This window comes from Marmota monax, unplaced genomic scaffold (genome assembly GCF_021218885.2).
Source record: "Marmota monax isolate L192 unplaced genomic scaffold, Marmota_monax_Labrador192_F-V1.1 WCK01_AAM20220418_F8-fsc00034, whole genome shotgun sequence".
Classification (NCBI taxonomy): domain Eukaryota; kingdom Metazoa; phylum Chordata; class Mammalia; order Rodentia; family Sciuridae; genus Marmota; species Marmota monax.
Window position 1 is genome coordinate 169087 of NW_026693934.1, and position 18724 is coordinate 187810.

At 34.9% G+C, this 18724-nt stretch overlaps 1 protein-coding gene and 1 long non-coding RNA gene across 4 annotated transcripts in view; one reads left to right on the forward strand and one right to left on the reverse strand.

Annotated features, from left to right (window-relative positions):
• Nucleotides 1-18724, reverse strand: part of Arhgap15 (Rho GTPase activating protein 15) — a 619786-nt gene that overhangs the window by 60108 nt on the left and 540954 nt on the right. For 2 of the 3 annotated variants that reach the window (XM_046463726.2, XM_058585365.1), the window contains exon 13: nucleotides 390-495. The exons of the other annotated variant lie outside the window; for it this stretch is intronic. In XM_046463726.2, the coding sequence (XP_046319682.1) occupies nucleotides 390-495 (106 nt within the window). The remainder of the gene's footprint in view (nucleotides 1-389; nucleotides 496-18724) is intronic. 3 annotated transcript variants of the gene reach the window in all.
• LOC131424916 (uncharacterized) overlaps nucleotides 1-18724 on the forward strand; it is a 60235-nt gene that overhangs the window by 23894 nt on the left and 17617 nt on the right. The gene's annotated exons all lie outside the window — the stretch shown is intronic.

Here is an 18724-nt window from a genome sequence, read left to right on the forward strand (position 1 = left end):
AGAGTTTAACTTATTTGTGGTCATAGCACTTGGTGTATGATGGGTTTTGAATGTATGTCTGAATCATTTCATGCTCTTCCCATGACATTAGATAACAAAGTCAAAGATGGCTTATCTCAGGGACTTGGCAATGGTTCTGACAGTCAGCAAACATCTACCTACTTGTTGAAAAGTCCAAAGGAAAAATAAATTTTTTCAGAAGCTCCTTTTGTAAGTTCTCCTTCCTATCTCTAGTACATTTTTCAGTTTTTACAGGAAGTCTTAGGTCAGCTAGAGGGGAAAATATGAGAAGGAAGTATCGAAAAATCTTGTCTTAGAAATTTAAAGCTAAGTGTTGCTTATTTCATAATGATTATAATTCAACATACCCAGAAACCCTTACAACTTACTTAGTTAGATGTCCAAAGAGGGCTTTCATGGTGTCACGATTTGGTGGAGGGAGTTTTTGTACAAGAGACTTTATAGTTTCAATTCTTGTGTTATTGTCTGGCTTTTCTAAAAAACAAATAAATAAGTAAAAAGAAGGTTAGAAACGATTTCATAGGTACATGAGAGAATTTACTGAGGAAAATTTTAACTAAGACTTAACAACTTAAAGTACTATCAGTAACCAAAGGGAAAGTGTGTTCTTCACCAAGTTGTTTTGGAGTTTATTTTGACTATATGAATTAGACCATGGTGGTAAGAAAGCAGCGACACTGTGACTTTGACACAACCTTCCTTAAATCAAGTATTGAATTGTTTTCTTCAATTTCCTATTTTATAAGGTGTAGAAGGACAAATGGTGACATCCATATGTGTACACAATTTAATCCCTGGAACCTGTGGCTATGTTACTTCACCCAGGAAAAAAAGACTTTGCAGATGTGATCAAGTTAGGGATTGAGATGGGAAGACTTTTCTGGATTATTATAGTGGGTCCAGTGTAATCTAAAAGGTTCTTATCAAAGGGAAGAAAGAGGATGGGACTCAAAGAGAGAAGGTGATATGACAGTGGAATCAAAGGAGAAGGGCTATGTGATGGGAGCCTGGGCTAATGAGGGACAACAGCCTCTAAATGCTGGAAAAGGCAAGGAAACAGAGCCTCCAGAAGAATGCATTCCTGCCACCATCTTGAGTTTTTCCCTGTGAAACTGATTTCAGATGTCTAGTCTCCAGGAATGTAAGATAATAAGTTTGTACTCTTTTAAGCCACAGAGTTTGTGCTATTGGCATACCAGCAGTGGGAAGCTAATACATAAGGACATATAAAACAAAGAATTTTTTTAAAAAAATTACTTCTATGCTATCTTTTCTCCTGATGCATTTTGGGTTTGCTACAAAATAAGGAGGTTGCAAAATACAAAACTCCAAAAAGCATAATAATTGGTCTTATGCATTTTTAAAAATAGGAAGTTGTTCAAAACTGCATACCACATGTATTGTTTTTCTTCATTTTGTTCCTTTTGCATGGAAGAAAAATTAAGAAGTTATTTACTTAGCACCCTAAGAACTTTGTCTTGCCATGGTCTTAGTCAGGACCTTACCATTTTGAGGTATAATTATTTATTGCACTTAAACACTTTAGAACATTGATTTGTTATCTTTCTGATGTATATTTTATCTTTAACTTCTAACACAGAGCTCCTTATAATTCTAAAGAGATCACTGCTGGAAGAGATATATATGGAAATATATGTAAGTTAATCCCCCACCCAATATCCACTCTTATCTCCCTTTGCATGACAATCCCATTGTGGAGAGGATGGCAACATATCAGCAAAAGGGCTAATTTCCCAGACTTTTTGGCAACTGGTGTGGCCATGTGACCAAGTCTGGCCAATGAAAGTTGAGTTAAAGCATTATGTGGGACTCCTGAGGAGGAGTGTCCAGAGCTGATTTAATTATTTAAACTTTTAAACTTTTCTTCTTTATGCTTCTGAGAATGTATATGGAATTGGTATACCAGGAAATGACCTTGAGAATGGAGACTATGAAGAATGCACACTGCTAGAAGGAGCATTCCTCACTGTGGGGCAGTGAGACCTGGGATTCTGTGATTTTGTGTACAAAAACCTTTGCAGATGGTTCTCGAATACTAAGAGTAAACATGGTTCCTAATAAGATGTACTTCAATAGCCCAATTTCTAATCTTCTGTTAGTTGGTATATAAATTTTATTTACTAGGGTAAGAAAGAATTAGTTTAGAAATTGCCAGTTTTCTTAGCAAGATGTTTCAAAAGAAACTTTTTGTAAGGAATTGTAGGAAAATGTCCTGCTGAAGATGGTATTTGGCTGAAGTGGGGTGAGGGCAGTCTTCCTAGTAGAACTCTGCCTGGAAGATTTTTCTTTTTCCTCCTAAAACCACAAGGGTCTATAAATAATGCCTCCCACAGTCAAAGCTTTCAAAATTGCAGTTATTCTTAGAAGAGTTCCAACATAATATGGCTTGGACAACTGCAAATGAAAGAAACAAAGGGGAAGAAAAAGAAAAAAAAAGATGCTGCAACATCATAGCCCACACCAGATGTAATCTTTTCTGCCAAAACGTAGTGAGCCCCCTGGTTATTTAATGATGGTAAGAAAATGTGATACTTTGCAGGACTACTTGGGGCCTATGGGATACCTTAAAATCAGAAAAAGCTATTTAAAAAGTCAATATAGATATTTTTTAAAAGATGAGAGTGAAGCTGATATAGTGACGCAGAACAGAGCTATTAGTAGTGTTAGATACTTTGTATTTAACCCTCTGATGTGTGTGTATAGGTGTATTTTTTTTTTTCAAGACGTAGATACTTTTTGAAGTTTGGCATGATTCTAGAAATGCATTTTACTTGAGGATCTGGTGAAACATTTGGTTTAAGCAATGAAGATGTTATTGGGAACAGTAGAAAGAAGAAAGGAGGGGAGAAGAGGAGACCTTTTTAGTTTTACTGAAATTTCTGACTATAATCAGGTCAATTTCAAAAACTCCAGAAAAGGGACAGGTTGACATTCAGGGCTGCAGAAGTAGCAGCCCTAAATTAAACTTGACAGACAGTAAGTGGGGAGTGATCTTAATGGCTACATTCAGCAAACCTTAGTTTTGGGGAACATATGATCCAGTCAGAGTGAGTTTAAAAAAAGGTTGAGCATTGCTTAATTGGAATAATTGAATTTCAAGGTCACAACCATGGTGCTCAAGCAGGAATTAAAACATCATCAAGTCTGTTAAGCCACCAGGTAAAAGAATTGTGAGCTTTCCTGAACAAAGTTAGCTCTCCCTTTGCTGTGTTCCTTTGCTTTTAGAACATTTTTCTTATGCAATACTTCACATGGTATTTCCATTACTTGGATTCCTATCCATTTCCCCCATTAAAGAGGGAATCTTCCTATAAAGCTGAGTTGCTTTTATTCTGGTAGACAGTAGATTGAAAGAACAAAACATGAATTAGTAAATGAATGAAAGACATGAGCAATGATTGGAATAGATTGACCTCAGTTTAAATTCTGTAACAGCTTTTTATTAGCTATGTGGTCTTAGACATCTTTCTTATTCTCCTTGAATAACATCTAAAAGGGAAGTTTTATGGAATTCACAAGATAGTACGTAATGTACATAGCACAGTGACTGGTCAAACTAAATTCTCTGTAAGTGTTCACCCCCTCCATACCTTTTTTTGAAGTTCATGCTGAGTTTAATTCACCTTTTGTTTCTAGCACTTAGCATACTACTTGGTTTAGGGAGCATTCAAAATGCAGTTGCTAATTCTTGAACTGAGTTGGTATCAGTTCATGAAAATACAATTGCTAAGATAGCTTGCCATTACACAAGTCCCTAAATACTTGGAGATGGACTGAGAAATTGATGATCTGATTGGTGAGATGTTATGCGACAGAACCTTTATAAAATATATGGTGGCTTCTCAGTCTGCCTATAAGAAACATTCTACATAAAAATATTTTATAGGCATATTTTCCTTTTTCTATTTGCACACATACTTGAGCAATCAGACAATTGGAGAGTCATACATGCATATTTGTGGGTAACTATGCTGTTGTTCTAGAGGGGAAACTGCAATGGCTTAGAAAGAGTGGAAATATTGTTAAGATGAAACAATTTATTTTTCTTAAAATCTAATCAGAACAAAATCTTTTGAAAGGTTATAGGAAAGCAGTGTTTTCCCATTCAAATCAATACCACACCCACTCTTCCATAGCTTGTAAAATCAGGAAATAACACAAACACTTCTAAGTGGGGGAACATCTAAAAATACAATTGGATACATTAAAATCAAAATGACACCTTTTCAGATCTGGTTTATTGATGTGTCATATTAGGAATTAGAATCAGCATACATAATACAGGAGTGGTTAATGAGCTAAGATTCATACACAGCTTACTAAAGACGTGTCAACTGCCTTCAATTGATTCAGTGAGCATCTGAAAGACAGCATTTTCTATTAATATTTCTTCTTCAGCATATGGTTTCTCATTATTGTGAAGCATTGAAAGTTTGAGAAGACTTTAAGATAGCTCTGACTTTTTTACATTATGATTAGAGGGGGAAGGTAAAGAAACATTTTTTTTTCTATGTGGAGAATTAAAGAATCTATTATCTTAGGTACACTATATACTAAGAGACAAAAAAATCTTTCTAGAAATAATAAGCTCCACATTTTTTTTCTTTCATTTGCACTTACTCCTACCCTCAATGCAATATGATTTATTTCATATGTACTCTATGCTTGTTAATACCTCCATTTTAGATTCTCATCTACATTCATATATCCTCTCTCTAGTCTGAACTGTGAACCCACAACTGTGTAAACTGTAGTGGTACATTTTGGCTATTCAACAATGATTCTAAACTGTTTCTCACTCACTGCTCACTACCTGCCCCCATCTTCTCAATCAACACCAAACACATTGTTGTAAATCATCTTCTTCAGAAACAATTTCATGCTGCTTGGAAAATTAACCTCTCTTACATGATGTGATATAGGTTTTAATGCCACAAGAATGTGGCTTTATAGCCCCTTCCCCCATTCGTAGTTTTGAGGGCACATTTTTCAAAATATGTTTTATGGTAGTTATATTTGCATTTATCTGAATGAAATGTTGCTACTAAAGTAAGAACATTTACAACCATATGCCTTTTAGAAAAGAGATAAGATAAAGTTACACAATGATGGAAAGTTCTACGCAGGGAAGAACTGTGGCCCTGCTGGCCTCTAGACACTTTCCTGATCTTATCATCCATGCCTTTATTTTTCCTAATTTATTTATAGCCAAACGTTAAATCATAATTCAAAATAGATTCTGCTATTGTATATAGGTTCACCAGAGGAACACAAGACTAGCTTCTCCCAGTAACCATTACATAGGGAGTACTGTTCATCCCACATATCTACAACTGGCAAAGGACAACTGCTTCCCTTTGTTAAGGAGGTCATAAGTACCACAGCTGTTCTGCTTCTGAAAGTTATTTTGGAATGTTTAATGCATCCTGTACGAAAAACACAGTAGTCAATACAAGTCAGAGTTATATTTGGTAGAAAGCCATTCTCTAATTTATTCTCAATTTATACTTTTTGTATCATGGTCATTTCAGAATTTATTTAGAGACTCTTCTTGCTTCTAGGAAGAATAAATATCTTCAAAGAACATTTTTGTTTGTTTCAGTCTACTCTGTACTCTACTACTTGGTACAAATCTTAGAGAATATGCTTTTTTAATGACAAATCTTGAGTTGGGATTGAAGAATCATCCAAAGTAGAGAAATGATTGCTAGGTTAATGTCTTTAGCTTGCATTTGCTTTAGGAAGAGACACTCTAAGGGCAGATTCAAACTTCACAAATGGATACAAATATGCACATATTTCAAACACATCTTATAAATAAGAGAAGGTTACACAATTCAACCATACAGCAGAATGAAATCATGTCACTTGTAGGAAAATGGATGAAATTGGAGATTATTTACTTAAGTAAAATAGGTGAGGCATGGAAAGACAAGAATCACATGTTTTCTTTTATATATAGAATATGAAAAGAACTTAAAAAGGATAACATGAAAGTAGAAAGGGGGTTACTAAGGAAGGGAACTGGAAGATGGGGGAGGAGTGAAAAAGTGGAAAAAAGGAGAGTGACTATGACCAAAGTACATTATATGCATGCATGAAATTGTAACAATGAAACCCATCATATTGTACCATTAATATGCATTAGTAATATAAGAAAAAATGAATAAGAGAAGTGGTGTAACAGGTGTCTGAAAGAACCAGGTTAAAATTTTTGCTTTTCTCTATGATTTGTGGAAAGTTGTGGAACTCCTGATGCTTCTAATCCTTTACTTAAAAATACAAAAACATATGTCTCAGAATTTTTGTAGAATTAAATGTTTCATCACACACAAATGGACATATAATAAGTGCTTACTAATTAAAGTCCCCCTTTACTTCAAAATGTCTTTTTTTCTTTTTAATTCTTCTATCATCCCTCACAATTGACTGCTTATACTTCAAGATTGTTTCCAAAAATCACATGAAACCATACATTTTACTCCTTAGTAACTTTTTCTAAAAACAGAAACAGGTCACAGTGTGTGATAGATATGTAAATACAAAGAATGCTATCAGTTATTGAAGATCCTTTTGTTAAAATCTTAAGTAGGTACAGTACATCATAAACAGAAATGTCATTGTCTCATGAGCCAAGCAATAATCATGACCTTGAGGCTAATCTGTATTTGGCAATTTGGAGTTTTGTGAGATTCCATGTTCTCCTGCCCCTCCCTCACACTTCCCCCAAATCCCCCGAAAGTCATGTTTTACATTTTATTAAAATGAAGGCACATTCTCCATGTCTGCCTATGCCTGGTAAGTTTGGCTTTAGATATTGATAAACCATGTCAAAACATTTAGAAGGGTGGTACATTACTTGTAGGAGAGACCCAGCAGGAATAAAATGCATGTGCCTCAAGGTGAGGGTGCATTCTTCTTTGTCTGCAGGGACCTCCTGATAATTAGAACCACTCACCTCACTTCTACACCAGAATCCCTTGTAGTCCTTGTTTCTCCTCTTAGGAGATGTTCATGTTTTGTCAGGTTTTTTGTTTCTTTGTTTTGTTTTTTTAAATTAACAATTTTTAAACTGTGAAAAACTTTCATTGTCAGTAAATGTCAGTTTCAAAAATATTCTGACTGATGCATTATTCTAAGTCTGTAGAGTCCTTGAGTTTGGAAAACTTCAAGTCATTGATTACGCTAGCACCATTTCCAGGGACCATTTTGAGTCCTGGTCTAGTGGGGAGTAGCCACCCACAGTGCACTGTTAGAAGTATTGCTAAGAACAATCTTAATGTTTTCCATTTATTTTCCTACTGTCTAGAAATAAATAATTAAGAAGTTATTAATCAAGTTTATCAATACCTAAATTCAATAAATTTATTTCTTAAGTAGTTTATAGAGTATTAAACATATGTGTATATATGTTTGAAGAAAACAATATTTATTAAGGCCTATGTGGAACCCATGAAAGCTACGAAGTTGGTTCACATTTTTGTCATTTTTTAATCCAAAGAGGCAAATAAAATACAAAATATGTCATAATCTGTTACGTGTTGAACATTAGGCATGCCACAATATAGGTATCAATGAAGTTTACATACTTCTTCTTACTGAAGGGGTCATCTAAAGTGATTGCTAAAAAGCTTCTGAGATGTTAATCACATCAAAAAAGTTTGGAATAATTCAGAAATTCACAAATCAATGAGTTTGAAATTCTATTTAATTAATTTTGAAGATACTAAAAATGTTTATGCTTAAATTCTTTATGCATCCCATATTACACTCAGGGAATGTAAAACTACCATCTTTTCTATTTTATATAACTGAATCTGTCTAATTTTAAGGACTTTGGTGCATTGATCTCACACTGAGACAAGTTTGGAAAACTTTCTGTATGTAACTGTTTATAAAGGGTCTTACTTTGATGCAGTCAATTTTAATATAGTTACATTCTCTAAAATTCACCAAAACCTGAAAATGGTTCTTAAACCATTCTCCCACTCCTTAATTTTGCAATGATGTTCCTATTTGTCAGAATCAAAGAGCAAGGCAATGTCTGACACCAGCAGCAATCTTCACACAATCCTACTGTCCTCCCTAAAATTTCTTAGTTTTCATAGTAATTTTGGAGGTGTCAAGGTGGTTATGTACATTTCTGTAACTTACAAATGACACGAATTAATTCTTTAGTGATAGTGTATGCTGAGAAAATTAAGCTCACTAGTTTATTTCTTTGAAATACAGTTCTGCGAAATGTTTATTTGAATTATATTTATTCATGTATATATGCTTTTATAAGCTTTAAAAAACCCAACTCTTACCATTTTGATTCATTTGATATCTTTCTCATCATAAACCACAATTCATTTCAAATACTCATGTATTTGAGTACAAAGCATTACCTTTGTACCTTTTCATGAGTGTGGAAATCTTACAAATATTTTTCAAGATTTGGAGTTTTTCATAAAAATGTAATGTTTTGCCTCTTTCCATTTGTAGACAAATTAGATTTATATGGGATTTAAAAAAAACCTCACTGGAAAAAAACTAGGGTCTATTACATAATTAGAAAAAATGTGAACTAAGGAATACTTTCATTATATTTGGAGTTAAAAACATTTTTTAAAGAAAGTATATTAATCTTTACTCATAACCATTCATTTTGAACAAAAGGCCTCTGAAGAGGAGATGCTTGTTGGTATGGTAGACTGTTTGTCCAGGTCATTTGGCATGGCCACACAGTGACACTGATTGCAGAGAAGAGTTATGAATTAAACAAGCATTGAAATAATTTAAGAAATGGATTATAAAATATTGTTATGATTCAGCTTTTTTGTTTTGTTTTGTTTTTAATTGTGAGACTATTGTAAAAGAAGAAAAACAGGCAACATGTGGTAACTTTAGTCAGCATTTCTGAACTGGGAATGATAAACACCTCTGCCGAGCTCTGGCATTTATCAGGACTGAGATATTATTACCACATAGAGTCACAGCATGGTTACTGTTATCATCGGAAAAAAGAGCCAGCTAATCTTAATGGTTTGTAAAGCCGTTACCTGCACTGGTCTGACATTTATCATGATCATTTTACCACATGGGTCCTACATAGCAAAGGTCTTTTATCTGGAAGGGACATCACTATGAATTATTATTTGCAGCTAGGTAGAAAATTGTATGTTGTAGATACCTTTTCTCATTATAAATCACATAGTCACATTCTACCATTTCCCCCAGAAAGCTGCTGAGCCTAGGTTTTTTGCCACAGCTTGCTTTTCTCTCCCTCCCCCATCTCGCTTTCTACAGTTTCCTGAAGATATTAGCCATTTTTTCATTAGCATCTTGAATATAATTTTGGAGAACCACATGTATGGGAGGTATACATAAAGACACAGTTTCTTTATAGTTATGGGAATTTCCTGAACTTTCTGTGAAAGGACTGCACAGCACTTTAGGAATTGAAGTTGATAAACTGTCTACCTTTTAAAAATGACTCATTTTTTTCTGACTTGGTGGCCAGACCTTTCTCTGTTCTTGACCTTGTCAATAGAATACTTAGCTGTAGATCAGACAAAATTCCTATGCTTGATTTGAAATACTCAAAATGCTTATGACATTTCTTGCTTGTGTTCTCATGAGGAGGAAAACAGTTTCATTCTGTCAGATTGTGAGAATTTTCAGACTCGGGTTTAGTAAGTTTCATGCAGTAGGATAGAACACACATTTATTCAAAGAGGCTCAGATTCTATCCCTAACCATCAATGTCCTAATGACATTTACTAGTACATAGTATGGAAGAAATAAGGCTATTAAAAGGTTTGATGTCTTAGAACCATGGGACTAAGTCAGGCAAGTAAAATGCATTAATTTAACAATGGAAAATTTCAATGAATAGGCCAAGTTGTTTACCATGGGGGAAAAATGAACAAATCCTCTCTTTTAAAAAGATTGAGACAACTAATCTTCTGGAAGAGATATTTATACATTTTCGTCTTTCTCAAGTGTTCCATTAGGAATAAACAAGCCAGAAATTCTGCACTTTTATAATGAAGAGGGAGGAGAATTCTTTGCCATTTTTGCATTTAGGAAGAAATGTGCAAGAAGAATGTGACAATTTAAGCAAATCAAGATTGTTTCAAATGGATCACAAACGGGACTTTGTGGGATATTTTATGCTAGCATGTGAAGCAAACAGTAAATTTGAGAGGAAGATTTTCTCAATGGTCTAGTTCTGATGTGTTTTCCCATTTCTTTGTGTGTTTAAAGAGGTTTGGATGTGGTGTTTAATATTGCTTCGACTTTTTTGCAAATGAGTTCTGGAGAAATATTCTCACATGAAGGAAAGCTGATGTGCAGTATTGCTGACAGCAGCTGGGGGGATATGAAGGAAGAAACCAGATTCCCGAGTCTAGATTTAGCAAAAATAAACACCTATCATCCCAATAAAACAAAACAACAACAACAAAAACCTATCATCTTAAATGTTTAGAAGCATCAAAGTAGACCTCTCTACCCTTGAAGAAATCTAACATTTTTCTTAAATGAATCTATTCTTTAAGGGGAAAAACAAAACAACTTTAATGTGAGGTGCAATATTTTGCAGTAATGTGTGTTCCTTTGCTTACCTTGTTACATTTAATTCCATATTAATTTTGGTATTGTTACAAATTTCCTCCAAAGAAAGCAGTTTCTGTTTCAAAGATGCTTCAGACCGTGAGAGATGCTTGCATAAATTTGGGGGTCAAGGTGTGGAAACCATTTGTTCAATTCGCCTGAGCTTTCATTGCTCAAAAGGCATTCACATAATTTGGTTCAATATTCTAAGATATCATTGTAAAATGGTGGCCTAACATTCCAGCATACTGCTTTTCGCATCAAACGAAGGACTACACTGATTTAAAACAAATAATCAAGCACGGAACAAACAAGCTCCTTTATTCTTTTTTATTTCAGGATGACTCTTTTGTTCGAGATTAACACCATTCTGTCATTATTGTCCCCCCCCCCCCCCCCCACACACACACACAACTGTAACCTGGGAGCATTTACAATAATTAGTGAGGGGCTTTGCTGCTTGAATTTTTCTCCTTTTCTGGGGAACTGGGTGAATTTTCGAGTGCTAATGAAAGTCGGAGACTTCTAGCAGTGGTTGAGCCAGGCACAGTTCGGGCAGACGCTTTAAGCTTCCCACTGTGCGGCAGTGCAAGCTTCCCTGCTGTTATGTTTACCATAGTTTTAATGTCTGTGAAAAAAATTCCTGATGCAACCGAATTATATTATGCCCTTTTGTTTATATAACCTTAACCTCCCTGCCCACCCCTCACTCCCCACTTTAGCAGATCCCTGTTGCCCCTGCCCATTACAGAAAGCTCCTCCTCAACTTTGTGGCCATCTTCCCACTTTGGTTCTTACCATGACAGCCCAGCTGCTCTGCAGCCTTGTTTGCAAAGCCTATTCAGAAGTTTGGAGTGGATTGCACACACTTTTCTCTACTTATGCCACCTAATAGCTGACATCCTTTTCTCCACTGCATCTGAATTTCATTGGAGGTGATATTATAGCACCAAATTTAATCATCTGGCACTAACAATACTAGCTTAAAAATGCAAACGTGTTGGTGAAATGCACTGTGTCTTTAAAGAAATCTATTAGAAGACTTCAAACTCCCTGCAAACTAATGTGCTTTGAGATGAAATCAACCAATCTGAGATTGGAGTAATCCTTTTCTTAAAAGAAAAAAAAGAAAAGAAAAGAAATGGTTATCTCAAAGAAATGACCATTCCATCATAATTGTAAATTGATGATTTCACCAAGTGTGATGCACGGTGAAGTTTATAATGAATATTCATACAACACTTTCAATCCATTAACAAGACTTAAGACAATGAGGATGCAACTCATTCCATTTAGATAGTGGGAGGAAAGTGGAATTAATAGCAAAAAAACAGCACTTGGGAAAGTTTAACTTTAATGTATCAAACTCCAGGTGCCAGAGTTTGAGGAAAATAACCAATAATAGCCATTTTTTACATATTTGATGGGACTGATTATGCAATGTGCAACTCTAAATGGCTTATAGCACATTGTAGCATGGTTCCATCCCATTGGCTACAGTAGGGTGCAGGCAGATGGATGACAGTGACAGGGAGAGAAGTGCTTTTGCTTAGCCGTGCGTTAAGATGCCATCCAGAAGCTCTGTGCACTGCAGACACTTCATTAGGATGCCAGGATAATGGTAAACTACCACTCAGAGTGACACCCCATTTCCTGCTTACTGAGCGCTCCAACCTCGGCAGATGTCAACAATCTCACAGTGCTACAGAGCAGACCTAACTTTCCAGTCACTTTGACTCCAATGTTTTCCTCCTAACAGTGCCATACATTATGTGCAATATGTAATGGCAAACACCTCACCGAAAACAAAATCTGCCAGTTCATTATGACCGGAGTATTTCATTGTTTTTTCCTTCCTTTAAAAGATGAGGAGCAGAAAGTTATATAAAAGAATATGTCCATTCACTATTCCCACCTCAAAATTTCTTGTTATAATCCCATTTGCTAATCAGTTCAAAGTGTTAATTGTGTGGTGAACTCTGATTAATAGTAGTTAAACTTTGATCATGGGGGATAGGACTGCTTCTCTTAATTAATGTCCATTACAAAGGTAAAGACTTTCAGAAGTCTTTTGTTTGAGATTTTAGACTCAGTTTCAGTATGGTTTTTAGTTGTCTGCCAAGAAAAGACTGACTTGAGCATCTGGATGGTATTTCCTTTGCAAATATATAACTTCAGGCCATTCACACACCTCCTTACTAGCAAGTCAAGCCAAGAGAAACTTTTTTTTCTATGATGTAAAATCCCAAATTCTTTTCATAAAGAACCAAGGTGTGGTTGAGATAGTGGAAAAAAAAATTCCCCGAATGGAAAAATAATGCTCTGAAATCTATCATTCTGATTAAATGATGGACTTACATTTTGTGACCCTAAGAATCTTCTTAGAAGTTAAAAGGGCCTTGCAAATGGCAGGACTAAAAATAAATATCCTCCTTCTCATTCTATTATCATTTCTAGGTAAAGATGTAAAGAATGAGGCACAGGGTGAGGTCATACCCGAGGAACAATTTGAATACAAACTTTCAATATGGTGACCTCAAAAAAGAGCTGATGCAAATCTTGACTTGGTTTTAAAAATGGTATCTGATTGTGAACACCCAACCACCTCTAGGAACTTATCACTAATATTTATATGCTTGAAGACAATGTATCAGACTAGACTTCTTAACATAAGTTAATGTGGGCTGATAGTCAATGTATTGACAAAACTTTAGAAAGAATTTACTGGAAGAGATGTTGGAGATAATGGGAAAATGCCAGAGGTAAGACCACCTGAGCTACTGAACTACTGAACTGGACAGACTGCCTTTCTGAAAGCATTTTTTTTTTAAATCCCAAATTCCATGATCCACTTATTCTATATTCTTTATATGTCAGTGTATTTCCTAATAATTATAATTAACCTATAGTGCTGCACTTTTTGTGGATAAATATGTGAGGAATTTAATAAAATAGTTATTTATAAATTCTGAAAGCATTTTTATCTTTCTTCAACTGTCTACTTTTAGAATCAAGCCATAAGACCAGAAAATGCAGCAATGCTCTTTCCTACACTGTTTTAATGCTGGTTGGTGTTGGGTAGGTATTTTTCTTCATCCCTTTTTGACAGTGCCATCATCTTTTAACTACATATGGATTTCTCTTTTACTTGAGATAATTTAGAGACAGCAACTTCTAGAAAATAACTCTGGTCATGGTAGGAGGGTGGCTGACAGGAAGCACTGGTGATGGTACCTATCACCATTGGGATTGTCCATATGTAAGACATAGTGGGGTGGAGACCCACAAAACTCTGGAAGGAGTAAATTCTTGAAATTTTAATGTGTATACTTCATCTTTTAGAGTGCAAGACAGTAAAGGAATTAGAGTGGAAGAAAATTCAATGTTAGGATAATAGAGCCGTATGAGAACATCTATGCTCGATAAGAATTAATGTAAGAGTTGTGATTAGCAACTTGCCACCAAGACAAAGCTTAGGCTGGAAAGATAAATGATGATCTGAAAAGAATGTTAGATATATTGCTACCTCTTGATATGTGTCAATGTAACAAAATTTCCAACAATGTGTGACCTATGCAAACACTTACATTGAATAAGAAGATCATGATGAAGAGACTTTCAGATATCTCACAAAGATCATAAGACATTAGAAAATATCTAGTATCTTTAATATGATTTGATACTTCAAGGAGTTTAACAAAAGGATCAGCCAATCATAAAAAGAGAACAGAGTAAGACAAAAAGATACAAGGATGGATGACACAAGAATAATCATGTGAAAATTAAAAATGCAATAAAAATAAATTTTGCAATAAAGGTCAAGTTGTTGCCACTGGGAGAGTAAATCAGTGATATGGATGACAGAGTAGAGAAGTTTTCCCAAAATGGAGACAAACAATGAGGAGGAGGAAGATGTGTTGAAAATCAGCATATTAAGAGATTGTCTATAGCTGACACATATGTGAGAAGTAATTAGAACACTTGAAAACTTAAGGACAATCCAAATGCCAAAATCAAGGCCAAACGTATTTTAAAAGTACTATGAGTGAGAAGGCAATATCAATATTGAAAATGACAGCCAGGTTCCAAGAAAGTACCACTGAGTTGGTATTCTATCTTGATATATTTTGGCAAAACATTTGATTACAGGGGTAAAGTATTATTCTACAAATATTCAGATAAAAATAAGACTAAATAAATAAATAAATATTTAAGGCTATACTAAGACTTTCTTGTTAAATCCCAGAAGAAAATAAAGCAGCATCTACTGAATATATAGAGAAAAAATTGTGACTTCCAAATTGTATGCAGATTCAAAATTGTCTTTTTTATGTTTAGACAACAGGATGACATTCTCATCTATGAGAATGTCAGCCTTCTTGAAAATTTTACCTGAAGGCTTGTGTATGTCTATCAAATGATGGATCAATATTTATGCTCCAAGAACAGAGACATTACAAAGCAACTAAGCCTCTTCTTTACTTAGTTTGGACCCCAAACTCACAAGGCCTCATTGGATTGTTTCTTTTTGGCTTCCTCTTTGTTCATTGTACTAAGAAAAGCCTTTTCTTGTGGTCAACTCTTCACAGTTTAGGTGTAAGCTCTGGAACATTCGGTTATTATCTAAAACAATGACAGGTGCCATTTATTCTGGAGTTTGCTAGTAAACACCATTAGTGGAATATTGTGTTAGAGAGAAGCTAAACAACTTTTCTCTTGTCTCATAAAAATCAAAGCTGCAGAGAGCAGCAGAATCTTTACTTCTATTGCAAAGAATCCTTGATAAATATGTTCTGTATCTATAATAATTGTATGGACAAAACTGAGTGGACCAGTAGTCAAAGTGATAAAGACTAAAAAAATCAAGCACTGATAGATATTATCTATGAATTTTCTTCCATTATGTAGTAAAGAGATTGAAAGAAAATATCTCTGAAAATGATGGTAACATTTAGAGTGATTTTTATTTTTTTGGAAATCTCAAGTTAACTTCAATAAATATTTATTAATTTTAATCTGTAAAATGAAGAAGTATAAAGTGAGTTTGTAAAATTGCTTTGAGAACATACAATTATAGTTTTTCTAGGCACTCAATTTAAAAGACTGATAGGAAGTACACTACAATATTAACTGTAAGAAGTTATCTTGGAATAGTAGGAACATGGGTGATTTTTTATATATTTAAAATATATATTTTCTACATTTTGATAATGAGCATGTGTTATTTTGATATTAAAATGAATTTTCTGTGCTTGTTAAGATGATAACCTTCAATTTGATCTATGGCACAAACTATTTTCACAGTTCAGACTTCTTCTAGGAAAATCATGTTATTTTCCTATAGGACTTTCCTCTAGGTATTTCTGTTAATTTTTTATGTAGTGACTATATTTCAGAATCAAGAAAGCAAAGCCTATCTTTGCCATTTTCTTCCTACCACTGAAAGCAATGGGCTGAGAGACACTTGCAGAGAGTGCAGAAGATATGAAATGCCATAGGACTATAGATTTGCAATCTGAAGAAGGACCAAGGATCCTGCAGTGCTGGTTGTGGAAATATATTCTAGTTTCATATTCTCATTTTTGCTTCTTCCCAAATTCTTTCTTAGGGAATTTTATTGCCTATTGGAATGAGGCTTTGAAGAGCAGAAAAAAAAAAAAAAAACAAAAACATATATCCAGAACACTAGTTCATGGATGAGACACCATGGTAATATTTTCAAAGTAGCTGCTCATCTTGTATTGAAACACATTTTACTCCCATACCACAACCTATAATAATATTTATTTCTTTTCTTTTTGGGAACATATATCCCTTAATTTTATTTATTTATTTTACTCAAAGAGGAAAGTAGAGAAATGAGTTAGTTATCTAGATAATTAATATCCTAAACTTCAACTTTTGCCTGGATTGTTCTGCACATGTTATATGCCCAATTGATAGCTGTTGATTAAATTATCCAGGTAATTGACTTAGCTCTTCCGTGTACCTTATGTGTATAGTGAGCTTTAGAGTGATCATTAGAAACTCTATTAAGCAGAGACATAGGAACCAAAAGTTAAATATCCTGAATGTAGACGTTGTACTAGCAAGAATTAAAATTTGGTTAAATTTTTAGCAAAAACTGGTGTTAGTTCTGCATCAACTACTGATTGGGAACATTAGGACTCCAGTGCATCTGTAACACTGAAGGGAGCCCCCTGTTGGTTCATCACAGAAATGTGTGCTGATTCCTTTTTGTTCTCCAGATGACAAGTATATTTAAGCAGATGTAGTTGACCATGTGATTAAAAGTGGTTTGAGATGGAGGGAAAGTCAGCCTCCATATTTGACTAATATCATTTTCCAAAAAATTTTTTTTTCCCAAACAGTTTTTTAATTTTCTATTTTAAGGGATATAAAAATGCAATATCAATTTAACACATAGCTAGAAATGTAAGCAGTAAGGGAAATGTTTTAAACAGAATTAGACTGAAATGTAAATTTGCACATATTACAATGGGATTCCTTACAGAGTTTGGAAGCAATTGCTATAGTGAGAGACTGGGTGCTTTGCAAAGGCTCTTCTGGTCTTCCTAAAACCAAATTCTGTCTGAATTTAGAAAGAGAATAAAGTTATTTTCTCATATAATCAAGCAATGGCCCTTTTCACTGGTACACATACTCCAGGACTTCAGAAATTAAAATAATAATAATAACAATAAAGGATGCAAATATTGTTTTTTTCCATCTAACATAATTTTTTTTTTTAAAGTAAACATCAGCTTCTCAAGGGAGATTTCGATTTGAAGACTGTTTATTATATCATTTGAATAGGACTAGACCTGGCCTTTTGACTTTGAACCACTACCAAATTTCAGGCTGTGAGGAAATTGTTCTACATTTCCTGACAAATTGAGTTAAGCAGACATTAAGTGGGCTTTAAGAAAACAAATGGCCATCTTTATCACAGGTGGACACTGATGGCTTAATGGGGCCTGGGCTGATTGTATCACTTCTAATGGCTTGACGGGAAGCATTAGGGTTTTTGCATAAAGAACTGGCATTGCGAACCCTGCTAACACAGACCTGTCAAGCGCTCTGTATCCCTTTGTGCACGGAAGCAGATGTTTGTATGTATACTATGAACTGGCATTAGAGCAAGCGACAGATGCCTGTATGAATGCCAGGTTTGTGAATTTTTACAGCAGGAGCATGTTCTGAGGAAGTGCAGCCCTGCCCTCTATCATAGGTAATTCCCAGTGGAACTTGCTAAATCCCAGCTATGTTTTCATTATTTGGCTTTCCTAGCAACTGGATGAATGTGTCTATCCTGAAAATGCAAGATGAGAGCCCTACCAAATTCTTACAGATTTGCAAATAGCTCGGCTGTGTTTTGAACTTGGACTTTCCAGACTGTGCTTTTTGCACTGCAATCGCAACCAACTTACTCAGAGGAGCGGATGGTATTATAGCTCTCTAATTAAAACTTACTTCAGTGTTTATCTGCCAGGCCTCCCCCATGTCTCCCTACATTTCCACCTCCCATTCCTGAGGAAATGTGACTTCAGTTGGAAGGTTTTTCTCTCCTGCAACATTCAAAACTTACACTCTAGTTGTCTGTCAACAATAGAAACAGGTAGCTTGCAGTCCATTAAACAAACACAGTGCCCCCCTCACTTTTATTTGACATTTTATTTGGCTGTGACAAATGAGCAGCAGTTGGATTATAACATAATTTGTCTTGTCTTTATTACCAGCACAAAGGACACCATTCATTAATTATTCTGCCGTTGCAGCTTAACACTGACTGGAAAGGTCCCTCTTCGGACAGATGGCGGGGACGATGTTATTTATATCAATCAGCCAAAATCCTCAACAAGGATTACTGTTCCTGAGACTACAATGATTTATTTCTTTTTACCTCACCCTCCCTCAACCCCTTCTGCTTTCAGAGATTTCTCTATAAAAACGAAATTTGATGGGAATCTTAAAGCAAAGCCATATTTAACCTGTTAGCTTGCAAAACAACATGCATGCTACATCAGTTTAACTGCGTGACATTAGCTGCATATTTTTTAAACTGCTCAGGGTTTTTTGATCT